This window comes from Zootoca vivipara, chromosome 2 (genome assembly GCF_963506605.1).
Source record: "Zootoca vivipara chromosome 2, rZooViv1.1, whole genome shotgun sequence".
NCBI lineage: Eukaryota > Metazoa > Chordata > Lepidosauria > Squamata > Lacertidae > Zootoca > Zootoca vivipara.
In genome coordinates this window covers 45,819,407-45,838,687 of record NC_083277.1, presented here as the reverse complement: position 1 = coordinate 45,838,687, position 19,281 = coordinate 45,819,407, and the positions used below count along the sequence as shown (strand labels likewise).

The 19,281-nt window shown below is 40.5% G+C and overlaps 1 protein-coding gene across 1 annotated transcript in view; it reads right to left on the bottom strand.

Annotated features, from left to right (window-relative positions):
- Window positions 1-597: 597 nt before the first annotated feature.
- FAM120A (family with sequence similarity 120 member A) overlaps window positions 598-19,281 on the bottom strand; it is a 57,267-nt gene continuing 38,583 nt past the window's right edge. Inside the window, exons 6-18 of the mRNA XM_035106302.2 lie at window positions 18,669-18,766; window positions 18,233-18,516; window positions 17,463-17,550; window positions 16,919-17,143; window positions 15,919-16,093; window positions 12,998-13,247; window positions 12,128-12,242; window positions 10,341-10,550; window positions 8,922-9,105; window positions 7,454-7,591; window positions 5,738-5,879; window positions 4,917-5,013; window positions 598-2,107 (exon numbers count right to left, since the gene is read on the bottom strand). Of these exons, the coding sequence (XP_034962193.1) occupies window positions 1,796-2,107; window positions 4,917-5,013; window positions 5,738-5,879; window positions 7,454-7,591; window positions 8,922-9,105; window positions 10,341-10,550; window positions 12,128-12,242; window positions 12,998-13,247; window positions 15,919-16,093; window positions 16,919-17,143; window positions 17,463-17,550; window positions 18,233-18,516; window positions 18,669-18,766 (2,318 nt within the window). The 3' untranslated portion in view covers window positions 598-1,795. The remainder of the gene's footprint in view (window positions 2,108-4,916; window positions 5,014-5,737; window positions 5,880-7,453; window positions 7,592-8,921; window positions 9,106-10,340; window positions 10,551-12,127; window positions 12,243-12,997; window positions 13,248-15,918; window positions 16,094-16,918; window positions 17,144-17,462; window positions 17,551-18,232; window positions 18,517-18,668; window positions 18,767-19,281) is intronic.

Here is a 19,281-nt window from a genome sequence, read left to right as displayed (position 1 = left end):
TAATTGTAGAAATGGTTTTATTGAATTTAGTCTGCATTTTACCTCTCATTTATCTTATTGTTGGATGATTTGATATATTTTGACTGCAGAGCTGTTTATAAATAGTTGTAATAAATTAATAGCATTGTGCCATTGTAATTTGATTAACTTTACATTTCTGGGGTCTTAGGATGACAAAAGAGCAAACAAATCAAGACGCCGTACAGCAATTTTATACTAAAAGAATAAAGATTTTTATTAAGCATTGTAAGTTGCATTCAATAGCCTTCAAATACACCACACCACAATCCATCTACAACCAATCAAACCCAACAGTAGTTCATTCTTGCACAATCCATGAGTTGGGGCAGAACTCCCTTCAACTTACATTAAGATACCTACTTAGCTCTTGCGGGCAGGGAATGGGGAATTACACCTCATTTCTGATCACTAATGTGTGATGAAGAGCATCAGGAGAATTATATGAAAACAAATATAAAGAAATGATTCTGATTTTGAAGTACATTAAGTTTGGAAACACTAACAAAAACATCAAAATGATACAGGTATATTTGCTTATACTAAATTCTTGATGGGAAAGTTCTCAAGAACAAGCCATTTGTTTCCTGCTACAGAAGGGGGGTATTTCTTGAAGATCAAAGCTTTTTTTTTGTTTTTCCACAGAATTTCATATTTGCTAATATGAAGGCATAAAACAGCAACAGAGAACAATAATGCATACAGCAATGAGTACACCAGGGTAACGTTGATATTCAAAACGGCTAGATAATTTTTTTGTTTTAGAATAAATGCAACAGAGGTCAATAATCACAAAATTTTAAGGTTAGAGCAAGATCAGTCAATGACTAAACATAGTTAACATCTTTTATAGGACTATTACTGATTATTAGCTTTTTTTTGTTTTGCAAATGGGCACAGTACTTGTAAGAATGGAAGAAAGAGGACAATAACATGCATAATATTAACTACACACTTTAAAAATTATGAACCATGCAGAAGTTTAGCTCAAATAGTAGTACTAATGGTCTACGTCTGATTCAAAACCACATAGTTCATTGATCACGGATGCATGGTATTAGTCACAAAAAGTATCAGAACACATTGTGTTTGTTTTGAAAAGGTCATTTGCATCTTCTATGATTTTAAAGTTAAATCCATTTTACCTTGCTTGTAAAGTATGTATGATGTATATTTAAAATCAGCAGAACTCCAATATTACTCTATAATTTTTTTTATTTTGATAGTTTGCACATTTTAAACATAAAAAGAACCACATCAACAGTGATGAAATTTAAGAAAAGAAAGAACTGTGGTTGTGCCTTTCCCCCCCATAACCATGAAATCAAAGCCTTAAAGAAAGCTTTGTGACACAGTAATGCAAAATCAAATATAATGGCATACATATGGTGCCAAATACTAAAAATTATATTTCAAGCTATATATACTGAAAGACTGCCAAAATTTGTTGTTGTTTTTTAATATATCTCAAGAAACAAAAACTACGAGCTTTTGTCATAACCAGTTTAAACTTTGTGTATACTTCATTTTAAGTGCGGGAGTCAAATGCTCTTCATTCTCTTTCATTTTTGTTGTATTGTAGCATTTTGACTACAACTGGTTAAAACTAAAAATGTGTTCTTTAAATCTCTGACATCCAAGAGGGATCCAAATTTCCAAAGTCCTCATTTTTCTCTTACGGAAAGGAAAAAATGTACGTAACTGTAGGCTCTCTTTCTTTCCAGATATTCCTAATCCTGACCCTTCCAACATCCTTCACCCTCTATAAAAAATAAGTTTACTCTTCTTTTTTTAAGACAGTGGCCTCAAGAGTATCATCTTTATGGCAAACACTGTCTGCATTTAGTGCATTTAAGTGAGGATTTGTATTGCACGTTTTAGAGTCATTACTCAAGGCACTTTCAGACTGGTTGGAAGCCCTGACGTCTGCTGTACTCCCATTCATCTGGGAAGCTGGTTTCTCCTCGTTCACTACTCCATTTTCAGCCAGGGATCCTTCTGAAGACACAACAGAGGACTTGGATTCCTCTGATTTTGACTTAAGTTCTTTGGCCACTTCTTCTGCTGAAGCAGCGTAAGGAGGTTTGCCCTATTTTAAAATAAAAGAGAAGACAGATGGGTTATAAGTACATAATTTAGGTAGACAGTATTGCCCTTCAGAGTCCTTGGCTCAGCATGGAGAGGAGACAGCAGCTACTTTAGTCCTCCAGAGCTGCTCTGCTGAGTTAAGCCATGATATGCCTTAGCATGGTGTCCAAACCTGCACTCCTCATGGTTAAATGCTCCCAGACAAACCAGAAGCTGTTAACTACAGTGGAACCTCTACTTACAGATGTAATCAGTTCCTGAAGTCTCCCTGTAAGTCGATCTGGGTTGCTGGTAGAAGCGCCGTTGTGCGCAGGCGCATTCAGCAGGAGTGTGCTTCTGCGCATCTGCAGACGGCGGCAGCCGCTTCTGCGTGTGCACTAATGGCAGCCGCTTCTGCGCGTGTGTGAGTCACGGCAAACCCGTGACTCACGGGTTTACTTCCGGGTTTTTTACTTCCGGGTTTGCCGCAGTCGCAACTTGGATCGGGCCCAAGTAGAGGCGGTCGTAAGTAGAGGTTCTACTGAAGAGGACAAACTCTGGTTACAGCTCAAGGTTTGAAAAGAGGTAAGCTAAGAGCCGGGGTTTAACTGTCAATCTAGGCTAGTGGGGAGGCTCTGGCCTATGGACCTAATTAAGCTGCCAGGCCTTGCCAGTTGGCCCACATGGCTGCTTTGACCAAGCCACACTCACATGCCCTCAATGATGTCAGATATACGAGGCAAAAGGGACTACAGATCGGCAAAGCCCATGTGGTTGGAATCCAAACAGTGCAAGCAAAGGAAAGCAGGTCATGTGATATCCTTCTGATGCCAGGTGACTTACTGACAGGTGGGCACTCCCCGACCCTAAGTTGGCCAGTGGGTGGGGGCAAAGTAAGGATCTGGTTCACTCACCAGATCCAGTCTCCCAATCCTGAATTGCACTAAACAGTTTACTGTCGTGCAGCAAATGAATGACTGGGGAAGAGCAAAGCAGCTCTAATCTCTCTCTCTCTCTCATTCACACCAAACCACATTTGGCTGAGCAGTATGTGTAAACTAGGCCAGTGCTCCTCTGACTTCTTACTGCAGTTAAACAAATAGCCTTAGCTACGTATTAAAGATTAGCACATTTGTTATGGCATAAGCTTTTATGCTTCAGGTGTGTGAAACGGTCTTGAGTCCATAAAACTGAAGGCCACCATACATGTGCATAGCTGTCAAGTTCTCCCTTTTTTAAAGGGAAATTCCCTTATGCTGAATAGGCTTCCTCGCGAGAAAAGGGAAAACTTGACAGCTATGTACATGTGTCAGTCTCTTTGTTCTTTTTGCTGTGAGAGACTAGCATGGCTATCACTTTAGAAATCATTGTAGATGTCATGTGGTATTATTTATTTTCCTTTATTGGATTGACACAGCAATTTCAACTATGACCCTTAAATCTCAAAAACTCACACCTGGGACCTGTTGCCCTATTCTTCATGGTCTGAAGAGCTACTCTGGATTAAGGAGGGTGCTGACCAGTCACTTGGAAACTGTTCAGCAAGTTAGATTTCATTTTAAGAAGCAAGCGACAAAGCTGGCAAAGATGGCCAAATCATGGCCTGCTGGCTCCCAAGGAGAAGACTGCAGATGATTCTCTCCTCCTTGGCAGTTTGTGCTCAGGGCAGCCAGCAGCTAAAGCAAGTTCTGACTTTGTAGGCCGTCCAAACCTGGAATTGTGATTAAGCTCTGTCCTCCTTAACCACAATGGCATGCTAAGTTGAATCTTGGCTTAGTTGCTGTGCCATGCTAAGCTAAAAGGACTGGTGGGGAGCATAGCAGCTGCAATCTCCTTCCCAAGAGCCGGCACACTTGAATGGTCCCCGTAAGTTATAACTTGGCTTGCCATGACATGTGAACTGTGGGCACACCACAGCTGAATATCACCCACCATTAAGTATGATAACAGTTTAGGTATTTGAATCAGTTTTAAAGAGCTTAATGCCAATCCTGACATCAAAATGTGAAAAAACCCACCCCCAATTATGCCATTCGTCCAGAGTTCTTTTGCAGATCAAATGTAAGGTTGTCTATGTAAGTGTACATATCCACAGACATCACTTACACTGCCCTTTCTATTATTCCCCCTCTCTATCTTGAGTTGCTTTATATATGTGACCCTTTAAGTACAGATATGTATGTGAAAAATTAGTTTTCTCATACACTCCTGACAATCTCATCTGCTTAATGCCAGTATATTATATTACAAGACTTAATTTAACATCCAGAACTGCTGAGCAAATGGAATCAGAGTGCAACAAAAGCAATGGGAAAATGATGAAGTAAGCTGACCATGTTGGCAGTAAACCCTATTACCCTTTTGATTACTGAGCTAAAACAAAAGGTGTGAGTTGCAGATAAAGGAGGGATTCAGCTTGCCAGGGGGAACTATCCCTCCCCCTGTTCTGGGGGTTCTCCTGACCCCCGCTCTCCACCCTGGGAGCCAATTTCAGGGAAAGAAGAGTAGCGGAAATGGAAATTCTTTGCACAGGACTTCCACTGAAGGGGCCCCTTAGGGTAAAGTTGTGCCCTATGTTAAGAATTAACCTCTGAAAGAGGTGAGTGCAATTCACAAACTCCCCCCTCCCCCAAGATAGGGGAAAAAGCAGCAAAAGCAAGTCAAATTAAAGGCGAATATAATTTAGTTCTACAGTCATATGGTTATTTCATGCAGTCTATCCTCCTACTCCCATGACTATAGTTAAATTGGTGTATACATGATTGTCACCTAAACTCATGTTACCAAAATCTTTTCTGACCCTCAGTTTCGTAAATGATTTCTCCCAATACCTGAATTGTTCCCTGGTTCTTATAAGCTCTCCCATAGTATCTTCCTCCTCTGCCAAACGTTCTTATCACTGGAGTGGAAATAACTCCTCTCGGGCGTCTGCATTGAGCGAGAAACAAGTTAAAAACACATTTAAACTTTAGATACGTTTCTGTATTTTTAATAGGAAAAAAGAAGAAGTTCCCATTTTTAAACAACCCACAGCACAGCCTTTTGCTCCTCACAATCAGAAGGCTGGTTCTCTATATCATTAAGAAGGTTCTCAAAATATTAATTTTTTTATCATGCAAAAGTTCTATCCCCCCCAAAAAAATCCTGCAGCCAAGTTTCAAATATAATCTCTTTAGTAAATTTTAATACTCGGAAGTTAACATTTACTAATCTCATACTAGTTTAGCCTGTACTGATCCATGTTTGTTCTTCATTGCCGTTTTTAAATAAACTGCTTAACCAAAGTACCTCTTCCTCTAAAATTATCAACACCTTATAGGCAGCAGCTGCTTTAACAAAATATGAGTAAAAACAGGCAACAATAGTGAAGGAATTATATATTGATATTTGGTTCAGATCAATGGTCAACATGAAAGATATTAACTGCTATATATAGCTGATATAATTACAACTAACTTCCCATTAGGTAAAATCATCCCTGATCTTTTCAGAATGTCTGACCTACATTCATTTTTCTACACCCAAACTTTCTTAAATAAAAGATACAATTATTGCCCTTTTCTGTGCTTTAATAAAAGCCAGCTGCCACTTTTTTGCCATTGCTAAATTCCAAAGTCAAGCCAATATTAATTTAAGATTTATTTCTGCCTACCCTCTTGTGGGCCCTCCAACAGAAACCACCTGCAGAGGAAACGGCCCTCTCCCTCCACGACCACGTCTGCTTCCAGCCCAGTGACCAACCACAGTGCCAGCTATTTCGAGTTTCCCTCCCTGAGAAGGAATAGGTTGGACACCTGTACAAAGATGAAAAGAGAGATTGCTATTTGCAGCTACAATTCAGAGAAGAGTGTACATGGACTTCCAACTTTCCCTGAAAATACTGCTTTCCTTCCAAAGACTGGGTTTTCATGGGACATTCAGGCATTAAAGATTCTTAGTTTTGTATTCAGGTTCTTTTAATTTATTTAAAATGGATTGGATGGTGCTTCTTGGGGGTAACATTATCAGATAACGATTTACAATAATCTGGTGCATATTACATTTGCAATCTACACACCCCCGTTCAAGATTAGATCCCATCAAGATTAATGACCATTCTGCACTCATTTTATCCAGTTAGGTTCAATGGCCTCAGTGTAACCAAGACCACAACTGGATACTGGGTCCCAGAGCTCTTGTGGCACCTTCCCAAAGCTGGGTAAACCTGCAATTGCAGCTGTACGCAGGTGGGGAAGGGGAACAAATAAAGGAAGAGTGGGTTTCTTCCAGTCTCCCATTGTTTGTTTATTTCCGCACACCATGTACAACTGCGATCTTGTAAGTGAAATAAGCAGTAAGATGCAAGTTACATGCATGCAAAGAGAATGCCAGAAATCCCCACTTTTCACCACCCCACATGTGTTTTAACTTTTAAAAACTCGGGGGTGGGGAGAGAACCTTCATTACCTCTCTGTTCCAGAATACGTCTCAACTCAAATTCAAGTGTTCACGTGTGACTATTTACAAGTCATAATCAAATCATTCCCAACAATCTATGGGATAAATGTTAGCTAGATATGACTGATAAAGCTGATAGCAATGAAAGGATTTAAAGAGGTAGAAGCAAAGTGGTGGCAAATTAGGCCCCAGCATTAACATACTAATTACTACAGTGCTAGTGAAGGCAGGGAAGCACATTCTTCTCTATTCTGTACAATCAACTCTAATAGTACAGGAGCTGCTTCACTGGGTTTCAGAGAGCCAGAAGTGTCAGTTACTAGCTAAAGCTTTGATGTTAGAGAGCTTGCAGGAATTTGTTGGAAGTAATTAAAATGCGCGGGGGGGGGGGGCTTCCTGTTCCACTATTTTTTAAGGAGGAAATTGGGAGAAACACTGTTCCCTTCAGAAGCGCATGTCCAGCCTCTGAAATGTGAACACCTATGAGCTACTTACAAATAAAACATCAGCAACATTGAGCAATGTTTCCTGCTACTTTTATTTTCCAAAGCATTTATCCTGCAGCTGATTTCAAAACAAGCAAAAAGCCCCAGTGTTGAAGCACATGTTGCCTTTGAAAAATACTTCGTCCAAAAATTTGAAACAAACCTTTAAAAGAATACATGCATTTCACCAGGTGTGCGTTTAATTTTAGAGGCAAGAATGTGACACCCGTAGTATGTCACAGCGTTCTGAGTAATAGGCGTTAGTGAGCAACGTGACAGCAATCCGCGGGGATAAGTTGTACAGCAAAATGACAGCTGCATTTGGTTACAGGAGAGAGGGATGGAGAGAGAAAGCGAGGGGGTCCCTGTTGAAAAGTCTCAGACCAGGGTGAGGTGAAGAAGGCTACTGCCGTAAGATGTTAAGAAAAGGGGTTTGGTATAATTACCGCCCTGAAACTTGCTAGTCCTGTTGCCGTCATTGCCAGAGAAGGCTCCGGAGTGTCCTCCTGCAGCAGCCATCCGGAAGGCCCGATAAGCGCCTGTTGCGACTGTTTCCCCATAGGGGCCTCCAAAGCCATAGACTCCTGTGAGACCCAGGGGAAAAGAGACAGGGGGAAACCATGAGGGTGGATGACATACAGGAGCTCCCCTGAAAAATAAGCTCTTGACCTCTGTTGGTGCAACCAGTTTCCCTCCAAAAGCACAGGCTGCACATCTGAGAATATGCCGATTTAGTACCCAAGAGCAAACATGGAAGTCCCATTGCCCAGCCAGAAATTTGTGAACATACGGAGTTTGTCAACCATTTTAAAATTTACAGTTGAGCGCCTATTGTACAGGAATTATTCAACAGGCAGGAGATATGGACCCTATCCACCATTTTGGACCGCTGGCTTGTATGTCAATTTAAGTAAGTCATTTTATAAGAAGATCATTCATGGCAGTTAAACGTACACCTTAAGACACCAATGTGATCATGCAACAGATTGTACTGGAACATATTCTACTGAATTTATACTGCCTCCATATCGTGTCAGCGATATAAATACCAGACGATATTTCCCAGTTGTCAAACATACAGAAGCATGAACTTTACATCAAGTATGACTATGCAAGGGGTCTCCAACCATTCTAGGTCATATGTGAATTACTGAGGAGTACACAGTCACTCTGGTTGCCTCCCCCCCCCCCCACAATGGGTCACACACCCTCCAAATAACCGCTTCCAAACAGACAGACCGAAAGTGATGCCTCCTTTTGAATTTTCTTTATCTGGGGGCCTCAAGAAACCACCACTGCATTAAAGCTTGCAATGGTAGACCAGAAAACTCTCATTGGTATCCTGTAAAACTCAAGGATCTGGTGGTCCACAAGTTACAGGGAGCACCAGCTGACAACCCCCCCGCCCCCCGGTTTTCAGTTACTCAACACACAATGACAAATGCTATGATTGTTATAGATGGTAAGCATGTTTATGTGCTAGCTAAACCATATAAATAAGGAAACAGACCCCACAGTACAGTACTGCGCTATACAAATATTATCATTATCAATACTATTACTACTACTGCTGCTGCCGCCGCCAATAGTGATTATTATTTGTTAAATTTGTTAGTCGCTTTACCTTGTCCAAGGCTACCCAAAGAGACTTGGAACAAATCAAACAAACCTGCCACCCAACACAGATACATCAAAACTAGGGGGGGGGGGGGAGAAATACATTTAAAACACCCCATCCACTTCTAAAAGGCCACAGGTAGTTAATGGCCAAAGGTCTTGTTACAGAGGAAGTTTTTGCCTGATGACTAAAGATATAGAAGGATGGCGCCAGGCAAGCATGCCTAATTATACTAATAACATTGTCAAAATCTATTTTGGATGAAATGCTACACGTTGACAGTGACACACGCTTACCAGGAAAGCCTCTGCCTCTGCCCTGAGGTGGTGGAAGTGGCCCAAAGTGCCGAGGGTATACAGAACCTGGATAAAAAGGCATGGCAGGCGGTGGAGGAAAAGGGAGTGGATGGTTCTGCCGGGAGAAATTTAAGCCTTCAAGGATGCTCTGACGCATCTTTTCAACCTTGGCAGCTTGTTCAGTCTACAATAAAAAAACACACAGCACAAACATATTTGCACAACAAATGGTAGGTGTCTCTTGGTCCAACCCCTGTTAGGGTCAACGAGTCTTCCTTCCTACAGTTCACAGGAAGTAGATCCAGCCCAGCCCCATGTCTGGACCTCTGAGTGGTGACAGAAAGAGTATCGAGAAACCAACATATTTCTTACGTGTTTATTCTAGAAAACTAAATATTCTCACTGACCCCTACTAAATTCAAATATGCTATTCTACAAAATAATTTATCAATCAAGAATCAACATTAGGCCTTAAACCAGTGTTTTTCAACCACTGTTCCGCGGCACACTAGTGTGCCACGAGATGTTGCCTGGTGTGCCGTGGGGAAAATTGAAAAATTCGATTTATATATAGTCAATATAGGCACAGAGTTAATTTTTTTAACATTTTCTAATGGTGGTGTGCCTCGTGATTTTTTTCATGAAACAAGTGTGCCTTTGCCCCAAAAAGGTAGAAAAACACTGCCTTAAACACATAAACACAGTATTCTGCATTCACACAGGCCCAGGATCTTTAGTAGGATAATAATAATAATAATAATAATAATAATAATAATAATAATAATAATAATATTTATACCCCGCCCATCTGGCTGGGTTTCCCCAGCCACTCTGGGCGGCTTCCAACAGAAAAATGAAATAAAATAATCTATTAAACATTAAAAGCCTCCCTAAACAGGGCTGCCTTCAGATGTCTTCTAAAAATCTGGTAGCTGTTTTTCTCTTTGACATCTGATGGGAGGGCGTTCCACAGGGCGGCCGCCACCACCAAGAAGGTCCTTTGCCTGGTTCCCTGCAACTTGGCTTCTCGCAACGAGGGAACCGCCAGAAGGCCCTCGGTACTGGACCTCAGTGTCTGGGCAGAACAATGGGGGTGGAGACGCCCCTTCAGGTATACTGGACCGAGGCCATTTAGGGCTTTAAAGGTCAGCACCAACACTTTGAACTGTGTTCGGAAACGTACAAAGGATAAGGTCAATACAATTTGTCAAGCTCTTTTATTTATGTTAAAGTATGACTCACCAACCTTTTGGCTTAATAGCCCTCTAAATTAAGTCAATCCAATTACCAAATGTGATTTATTTAGTTAAAGTAAGCATTCTATTTTATTTTTTACCAAAGGGATTTGCAACTGACTAACTTCACTCAAAACTCGTGAAATTTCCATAGGCATAACAGACACCTGAGAAGCGAACATACCTGACCATCACAGAGGTCAATGAGAGGAACTTTCTCCCGGGTTCCTTTGATGAGCTTGGTCTGGAACAGCTTCCCATCAAAGTACATCCATGGACAACAATGCTCCCAAGGAATCGGTTGCCCGCAAGCATCATTTGCAAACAATGCCATGTCAACACCGCTCATAAACAATGCCGACAGCTGAATTCCTCGAGGATCTAAATTTTCGATCTTGAAGACAGAAAATGAAACCGCAGTTGACTACCAGCCGTACAAAGCTATAGGCTTCAAGCACACTTATTAAGAGCTTATTACTGGAAGAGTACAGGTAAAGCCACATGATCTTGCACTTGCTAGTTAAGTTTAACTTGCTTAAAGACCATTAAAATAGTCTGCCTGTGTGTAGTTAAATTTACATTTCTCTGTATTTGAAATATGTGCCCATTGCAGACTATTTAATATAAATGCAAGTAAATTGGAGACAACTGTAACTCAGAACTTGACCACTGTGGAAAAACCAGTACAAGAAAGTAGGCTATTTAGAAAACTCAGCTTCTTCCCCTTCTTCTTCCCTCCTAGTCTGTGGGAAGAGATAAGGCTTGCAGGGGCCCCCCCTTCACAATAGGGGTAATGAATGGCCAAACCTAGAGATTCCACAGTTAATTTGGGAATGCAATCTATTTGGAAATGCTTCAAAAAAGCCGTATCACAACAAAGGACTTAGGTTTGCCATGGGCACTGGATTCTGCACAGTCCCGGGATCAGTTTGGCTGTTCCACTGCTCCCTGTGGCAAGACAAGCTAGAAAAGGACCACCCTCACTATGGAAATTAGAGATGCAGATCTTTATTAATCCAGTTAGTAGAATAGCAAACACCTGCAGTAAAAGTTTAGACATATCACTTCTTACCAGTATATTTAACTTTTTTTTTTAAAAAAAGGTCCTGCAATAAAATGTAACACTTTTGTCCAGGGTTCTGGCCACTCTATTCCATTTCCCTTCTCCCTGGTTTTCCACCCTCTTCCCCGAGTTCAGCATCTTGTATGCACTGAGCATGCGCGGTCGATAAGAGGCTTTTTCCTCTTTTGTTTTCTTTGTTTTTTGGGTAGTGAGATGGGCTAGAGAGCCATGGTGGAAGGTATATCTCTCTAAGGAAGTATAAGGTGCTAGCAAGGAAGCAGTGGGCCAGTGACTGGGGGACGGGATGGGACGGACCAGGAAAGTAGAGAAGGTGAGGAAAGGGAAGCAATAGACAAGGCAAACAAAACAATGACTCCTTTGAGACGGGACAGAACCTTGACTGGTATACTTAATTAGCAGAAGTCCAAACCACTCTGTTTCAAGGTTAGGCACCAAAACCCTAGGGTTGCCCAGCAGGGTCAGCTAATTTAAGTGATTATAAATCAGCATTCTTCCTATTTCCTGAACAGAAGATGCATAATTAGTTCCATGAAATAATTAAAGGTATATTGGTTCATAGCTGACACACAGGGATTCCACAGAAAAAAGAGAGAATCAAGGAAAGTGATATATTTTTGGGAAACCCTTTATTACAAGTTTGAAAGCTACAGATGCAAAGGAAATAAAATACCAAGTAAAGAAGTGAATAGATGATATCACAATTATGATGAACAAGTTAGAGTTCACTTGGAGTTGAAACCAGAACCCCTACACCTACACATACCTACACACGCACACACATGAATAACACACACATATGAATGAAGTTAAGAGTACTGACAAAGAAATGGGATTGCTTGAATTAAGTATGGATTAAAAGCCCCACAGAAGCAAAGTTCTAAAGTCACCTTTAGTTCCTGTAGTTGGTCAGGTTCATATAGTTTTGGAGATAAAGCTTGAGCCAGGAAGGCATCAAGTTCCTGGCGACGAAGTATCCGAACCCCAGGCCATTGCACCATATATCTACAGAGACAGATAGCACTGAATCAGCATTGCTTGGAAAGCTGTGGTACTATTACTTATAATTTTTGCATATCGTAATTGAAAGTCCTACAACCACGTGAAAATTATATAATGACATAACAATACTTGGCACAAACCTGCAAAAAGTTAGCACTTAAAAGTCCCATTATTTTTAATTGGAAGACATTTACATTAAATTCTTAATTCTGCTACTGAAATCAATGAGATTAAGAAGTGCTTTACAGTAGGCTTCTTAAGCCAGCGTTGTGGCAACAATAAAAACCCTGGTGTATATTAGATCAGTAAATTTAATATGAAAAATTCAAGCACAGTAAGCTTGGAAGAGCATGTAAAACTATGTCATCATTAAGATATTATTAATACTAGATTAAATTAGTTACACCATATGGTTTGCATTCACTTGCCAAAGTTAAGGGCAGGACACCTGGGCTTGAATCCTAAGATTTTCTCGCACTCGTGCCACATGGATAATCACCACTGATGCTGCCTCTACTTGCAGATCTCCAGCCCCATGTCCCAAGCCACTCCAGACTACCTAGCCCTCAGGAACAAATTTTGAGGGGGTGCAGTGGGCTGAAAAGGGAGAGCGGAGCCATGGAAAAACCTGTTCCAGGAATGAGACTGGAATTGCTCATGGGAGGAAACCTCTGTCTTTAAATGGATTAGAGCAGGTGGCTATCTTGTGGCTCTAGATGAGTGTTTATCCTACACAAAAATCCAGTCAATGTACTCACCGTAATACACAACAGAGCACCATAAGGTGAGTGGGCACATTAGATGGGTTGAGCATTGCTGGTGTGTCTGACCTCATACAGGCCAAGAAAGCCCTCATTCGTCGATTCTTGTCCTCTACTGCCTTCCCCAGCCACAGTTTCTTCAAATTGGGACAGGTCCATTCCCTAAATGCAAGAGCTTCTACCAACTCAGGAGTCTGGGGGGACTTTCCTTTGTAAGCAGCCCATTCTTTAATTATCACCGGTGAGACTGCAGCAGGAAAAAAAGGAAACCAAATACTTTCAACTTCTGTACACATTTACCAAGGCTGAAATCTAGCCAGCATATTTAAACTACTCATATACAGTTTAATTTCCGTGGACAACACTCGTTAATTTTATATCTCCCGGATTTCTATGAAATGCATTAACACCTAAGTTGAAATTGCAGGTTGGTGGCTGGATATGCCATTGGACGAGTCAAATGTATTGAGAGACAAGACTTGGTTCTTTCCAGCTCTGATTCTACCTGATCTTGGAAGTTATAGTAAGTATGTTGGCCTGAATTCTAACTTTCCATTTGTGAACAGAATATAGCTTTCCTTTCCACTTCCTCTAAATCTGCTTCTGGAAGAAAGGAGATACTAGGGGGGAAAAGTATGGTATATGGTACAGGGGGCAACGGGTAGAGGGGAGTTGGTGTGAACTGGTACCACCCCTTGTTTGATCAGAAAACTAACCTACAGCATCCAAGTCAGTTCAGACAACCCCCTCATTTACATGGGGGTTACGTTTCGAGGCATCGTGTGTGTCAGTGAAATTGTGTATATTTGAAACCCCATTGAAAAAAAACCTGCAAACACCCTGTTCCGCCCTTTTTTTGTGATGTTTTCAGGTCACTTCCAGGTTTGGTGCAATGAGCGTATGTGCAGTCATGCACATACTGAGCGTATGGAAATGGGGGGGGGGGTTGCTTGTATGTATTTTCTTAATGGAGATTTGAAAGGCCAAAATAAAAAAGGTTAAGCTTGGTTGAACAATATTGGTGCATGATCATTTCTGCATTCCGTAAGGTTCTGCTTCTCCCTTCAGGCTTGATGCTTTTGTAGAACTTGTAGAGTATGCCAAGCACTACTGCCATCTTGTTACGCTCTTTAAAACTGAAAACCAGTATCGAGATCGAAATGCAGAAGACAGAAATCCTACCTCTGCCTTCTGGGGAGTATCAGAAAAGCTGTTTTCTGAAAGCCAGGCTAAGGCCAGAACTACACGTTCTGTAGCCTACTCACACTTGGAACCCCAGGCCACTGTTTGTCCCCTGCAAAGCAGCATTGGAGGGACCACGTGCAGGCGATGAGTGGGGGGCAAGAGATGGGGTGCTTACCCCTTCTGCCCGCTTGTCCCCTGCCAGGTTTCCAGAACAGTGTTTTCATCTCAAATGGTATGGTTCCTTCCCACTCAGCAAAGGCAATGGCAAAAGATCTCATGCCCCTCTGGTGTGAATTTGGTCTGAGTTGTATCAGAAGTATTAAATTCAGAGGACCTTGTGCAGGACATGTTTCCAGTGAATTGTGTCCAATAGGTGGACATTTATGCATGGTACATATTCAAGCTCTTCTTGTCCAGCTATGCTGAATACAAGATACTAAACGTTAACAGCAACCCTGGGTTCAGAAAAGATTTCATTTCACAAGTTCGACGGTTCTGTAATTCCTATTTTGTTTTGCTTAACAAAATGTATATACTGCTTTATTGTATGAAAACCTCTAAGCGATTTACAAAAATATAAAATGAAATATTAAGATTCTCTATAAAAAGTTAAAAAGAAATGATTTTAAAAACATTCAAAAGGCGATTAAAATCAACAATAGCTAAAAAGACAGAGTACATATAACTTCTACATGTCTGGATAGGGTTGCCTAAACAAAAATGTTTTTTAAGCGGGCACTAAAAACAATAATCCAAAGGTGCCTGCCTGATGCCAATAGACAGGATTATTGAGACTTAACTCATTATATTTCTAGTAGTTTTATAGATTCTGACATATCTGCAAGAAAAAACCCCATGTTTGGTGCTGTGCCATCAAGGTTATTGCTTAACTGTTTGTGTCAACATTCAGGATAGAGGCCTATTTTACACAAAATACAACCTAACAATGCACTAGTTCAATCCTCCAACACACTTTTTAAAGTAACCCAGAAGCCACTTCAAAATTGAATTCATAATGTGCTATGATTATATATAAATTCTCCTCCCACAAGGTCAGGGAAGAATGAAATATTGTATTTCAGCTACAGATGTTGTCTTTTGCTGCTATTGTTTTACAACTTCATTAGTAAGTTTTAAGATTTGTGTTTGTAACAAAATTCAAAGAACTGCTGTTTAGACTGTAGTAGAAAAGTGGTATATAAAGCTTTATAAGGAAATGCTGACTCTGTTCAAACATTATACCAAGCTTAACTAATTTTGGATATCTGAATTAACAAACCCATTTTTAATCAGTCAGAAATCCATTAATCAGAAACTACAGTTGTACTAACGATAACAGTGATGTCTGAACTGATAAACCATAGTTGTGGCCATGTCATAGGGATTGAACCCGAATCCCCCCAACCCGAATCTACTCCTGAGGCTCTGGAGCAAATTTTGAGGGTGCATGACAGGTGACAAGGGAGAGAAGGGGGAAGTTCCATTGTGCAAGCGGACGTCTGTTGCCTATGTGGAATATGTAAACTGCTTTGAGGTTATAGATGATGAAGCGGTATATAAATCCTGTTTAAATAAAATAAATAGATAACATAGGAGGGCTGAGCAGTTGAAAAATGAAAGCAGTTCTGTAGCTCTAAACCATAGATGCCTTATACGTTTGGCTCAAACGACACTCTAAAACATGGCTGGTGCAAACTATAGTTTGGCAATAACAGTAGAAGGTAGATACATACATTCTGGAGGAAGTCTGTTCTTTCTAAAGGCAAGCCTCTCCGTTTTTTTCCTGCTTTCTGCCAAACTGAACAGGACACCGTAAACATACTGACGAACTGGCCTATAAAGAAGAGCAGCAGGAGGCAGGTCTTTGTTTGCTTCATCTTCAATAGAAACTGCAATTTTAATTTCACCCTGTACATGAACAAAATGATTAGTAGCATACAAACTCTTGCAGATTCCAGCATTAGTAGTAGTAGTCTAGCTCTTAGCACCTATTAGCTATGATAAAATGCACAATATAAAGAAACCACTCTGCATTAAAGTCTTGAATACATTTTTCGTAATAAAAATAATTCAAGACCTAAAATCTCATTGGCTGATTAACTGATTCAAATTTTATCCAGTGTTCAGCCTGAGAACAGTTGCCTGGAGGACTTCTTGATGCTGGTGCAAGCCAGTCATGAGAGAAGCACACTGAGATCAAGGTCCTAAAAACTGCGGACATCAGGACCCACTGATGAGTAGTTTGTAAACTGTGAGGGGGGAAAAATGGTCTAGTTTTTCTCAACAGCGTTAGGGAAAACAGGGTCTCTTCCACTTCTGTGGAAGTACCCTGTTTATGTCATTTGGGTAAAGCCCAGCAGGCTCTGTTGCCAGACAAGAATAGGCTGACGGGCAAGAAGTCAGGAATACTATTATTATTATTATTATTATTATTATTATTATTATTATTATTAATGTATACACTCTACAGAATCTTGGGAGTGCAACAGCAGAAGGCATTCCAGTGCATACAATAATCTTCACATCTCCCCTGATCCAAACAGATGGTTGGTATGGCATTTCAAAGGGAGAGGGGTAGTTCTAAACATTTTTAGAAACCCCAGGAAAGAAAAACTTTAGAAACACCAGGGCTTCAGCCATGTTTGCACTAATTAATTAAAAGCAAGGGACAACAGTAAGTGTTCACCAATCCTTTTAGGATTCTAGTGCTACTTAAAACTCCGAAAACCTTACCTTGGTTAGAACATGAAAGATGTAGGGATACATTAACCCCTTTTTGTGTCTGTGCTCTGCCACTCTTAATACTTCTGGTGCTACAGGTGGTAATGGAGGAGTGGTAATATCCATATGGTTCCTGGTGGGCATTGACAACAGACATGGGATTTGTGCACTATTGACTTGGTTCCCTTTAACTTCAGCTGCCTGGTTTCCTGAAGAAACAGTAGAGGAACCTTCTGCCTGTAATATACATAAAAAGTAATCTATAACAGGAACATCTTCCTCTAGCTTTAAAAGTGGAAGTTTTGCAACTAAATATCAAGCATCTCTAAGAGAATTTTTGAAAGTAAAAATTGAATATACTTGCAAATGAAGTTAAAAGTCATATGCATGCATGCATAGAGCTCATTGCCCTTCAGGTGTCAAGAGCTTTTCACATTTCACCAACAAAAAATCAGTTTTTGTTTTTTTAAAGAAAAACCACAGGATTACAGGATTCAACTTTGCATATACCGTAAAGTCTAATCAACACAGACTATAGTGCTCAGAAGGACTCTACCTTTGTTTGGTCTCCTGGATCCCCACGTCCTTGATTTTCTGACTGGGTTCCTGTTTTCTCCCAGCGCAATTTGTTCCCACCAACATGACTGGGGGGGGGGGGGAGAGAGAGAATGCCACACTATTTTTATTATCAGAATTATAATTCAAAGGTACTGTAAAATAGTATCAAGATAAACACAACCCCCATTTTGTATTTGCAGAGTTTGCTTCAAAAGAGCTCTCCACCCCCCCCCTTTTTAGGTGACAAATGCCTAACATAGGCACATGCACATACCAGTAAAAATTAGGCTACTAACCTTCTAACTGATATAAACTAATTTCTGAAATATGTCTTCACTCTCTTTAGCCAACCAGGGGAAATTGGGAAGCCAAATACTGTTGCCTCTGCTCTCTACCTACCGTATTTCACAAATCAATCATTTTAAAGGATCCAACACTTAACATTGTCTGGTATAAGCTTATACACTTCCTATCCTGCACATCAAACACACAACTAATAAAGATTGTTATAGCAAAAATTTAATAACCTCTACATCTTGGCTGATACAAGATTAGTTTTCTTTCTTAATTTTGCTCATTTATCTGAAAACATTTCTGCGCCACCAGCATTAACGAAACAAAGACAAAATACATTACAATTAAGTAGATTACATCAACTGAATATAGAAATCACAGCAGGTGCATGAACATTTCCCTGTAACAGTAAATTCAAAGACGCTACTAGCAACTTCCTCCTCCAGTCCTGCTAGAAACACATGATGTACTTACTTCACAGTGCCGCCACTGCCTTCATCATTGTCTGAAGATGATGATGTAGAAGAGGCAGGAAAGTATGTTGAATCCACATGATTGGGGCTTCCACTCTGAGCTGGGTTTATTGGAGAGGATCGTTCATATAATGGTGTATGTTTTCCTTCATGAGGAATGTTGCTGTAGTTGTTCTGCTCAGAAATATTTTTCCCACCTGCATCCAAGGTGATAGCTGGTTCCGAGAGGCTATAGGGATATGGACCCTGACCTTGGGTATTACCTTGACTAGACATATGCTGGGCCTAAAAGGGGGGGGGAGTATATTATAAATTATAGCTGCTTCTTCATAAATCAGAGCAAACTGCTCATACTCTATATAGGTGCGACACACATTTCTCAAAAACAATTGAAGAGTGGTGGTGGGAAGAAAGAGGAAAAAGAAGAGTATACTTGCCACATGTTTTGCTTGGAGAGGGGTCTGTGGAATGTTAAGCATCTGAGCAGAGACATACGGTGGCACTATACCTGGCATTCCAAATTGATTTGGTCTGGCTATTATAGGAGAAATCAAAACAAATTCAGCCTCATGCACAGCCTGGCCTGGGTTGCATTTTAGGTGAATCCTCAATTGCAAAAAGTAATCATGTAAGAACAAATGCCTGATATTAGGCTTTTGTTCTTTAAAGCTTTGACCTCATTTCCTATAGTACAGGTTACTTGCTCTCCTTCTATTTTAACACACACTGACTGTCAGTTTTGTTTCATTTTCTGCCTCTCTCAGGAGACACATTATTCACTTCCTCCTTGTCTGATCATTTATTTTTTCTTTCCACTATCTGTTCCTGTTCTGTTTATGTTACAGTCACTCCCACCATTTTAGTATCCATTGTTTACTTTGTATATCCCCGCAGAACAGGAAGTACAGCTATTTAAATTCTGCATCCAGTTCTGAAGCGGTTTGTTTTTAATATCCTCAGTTCGTGCGCAACACACAAGAACAGAAGAACAAATATGAAATCTTTGAAGTCTATTCTCACTTTATCCAGGATACTCTTTCAGCAACGAGT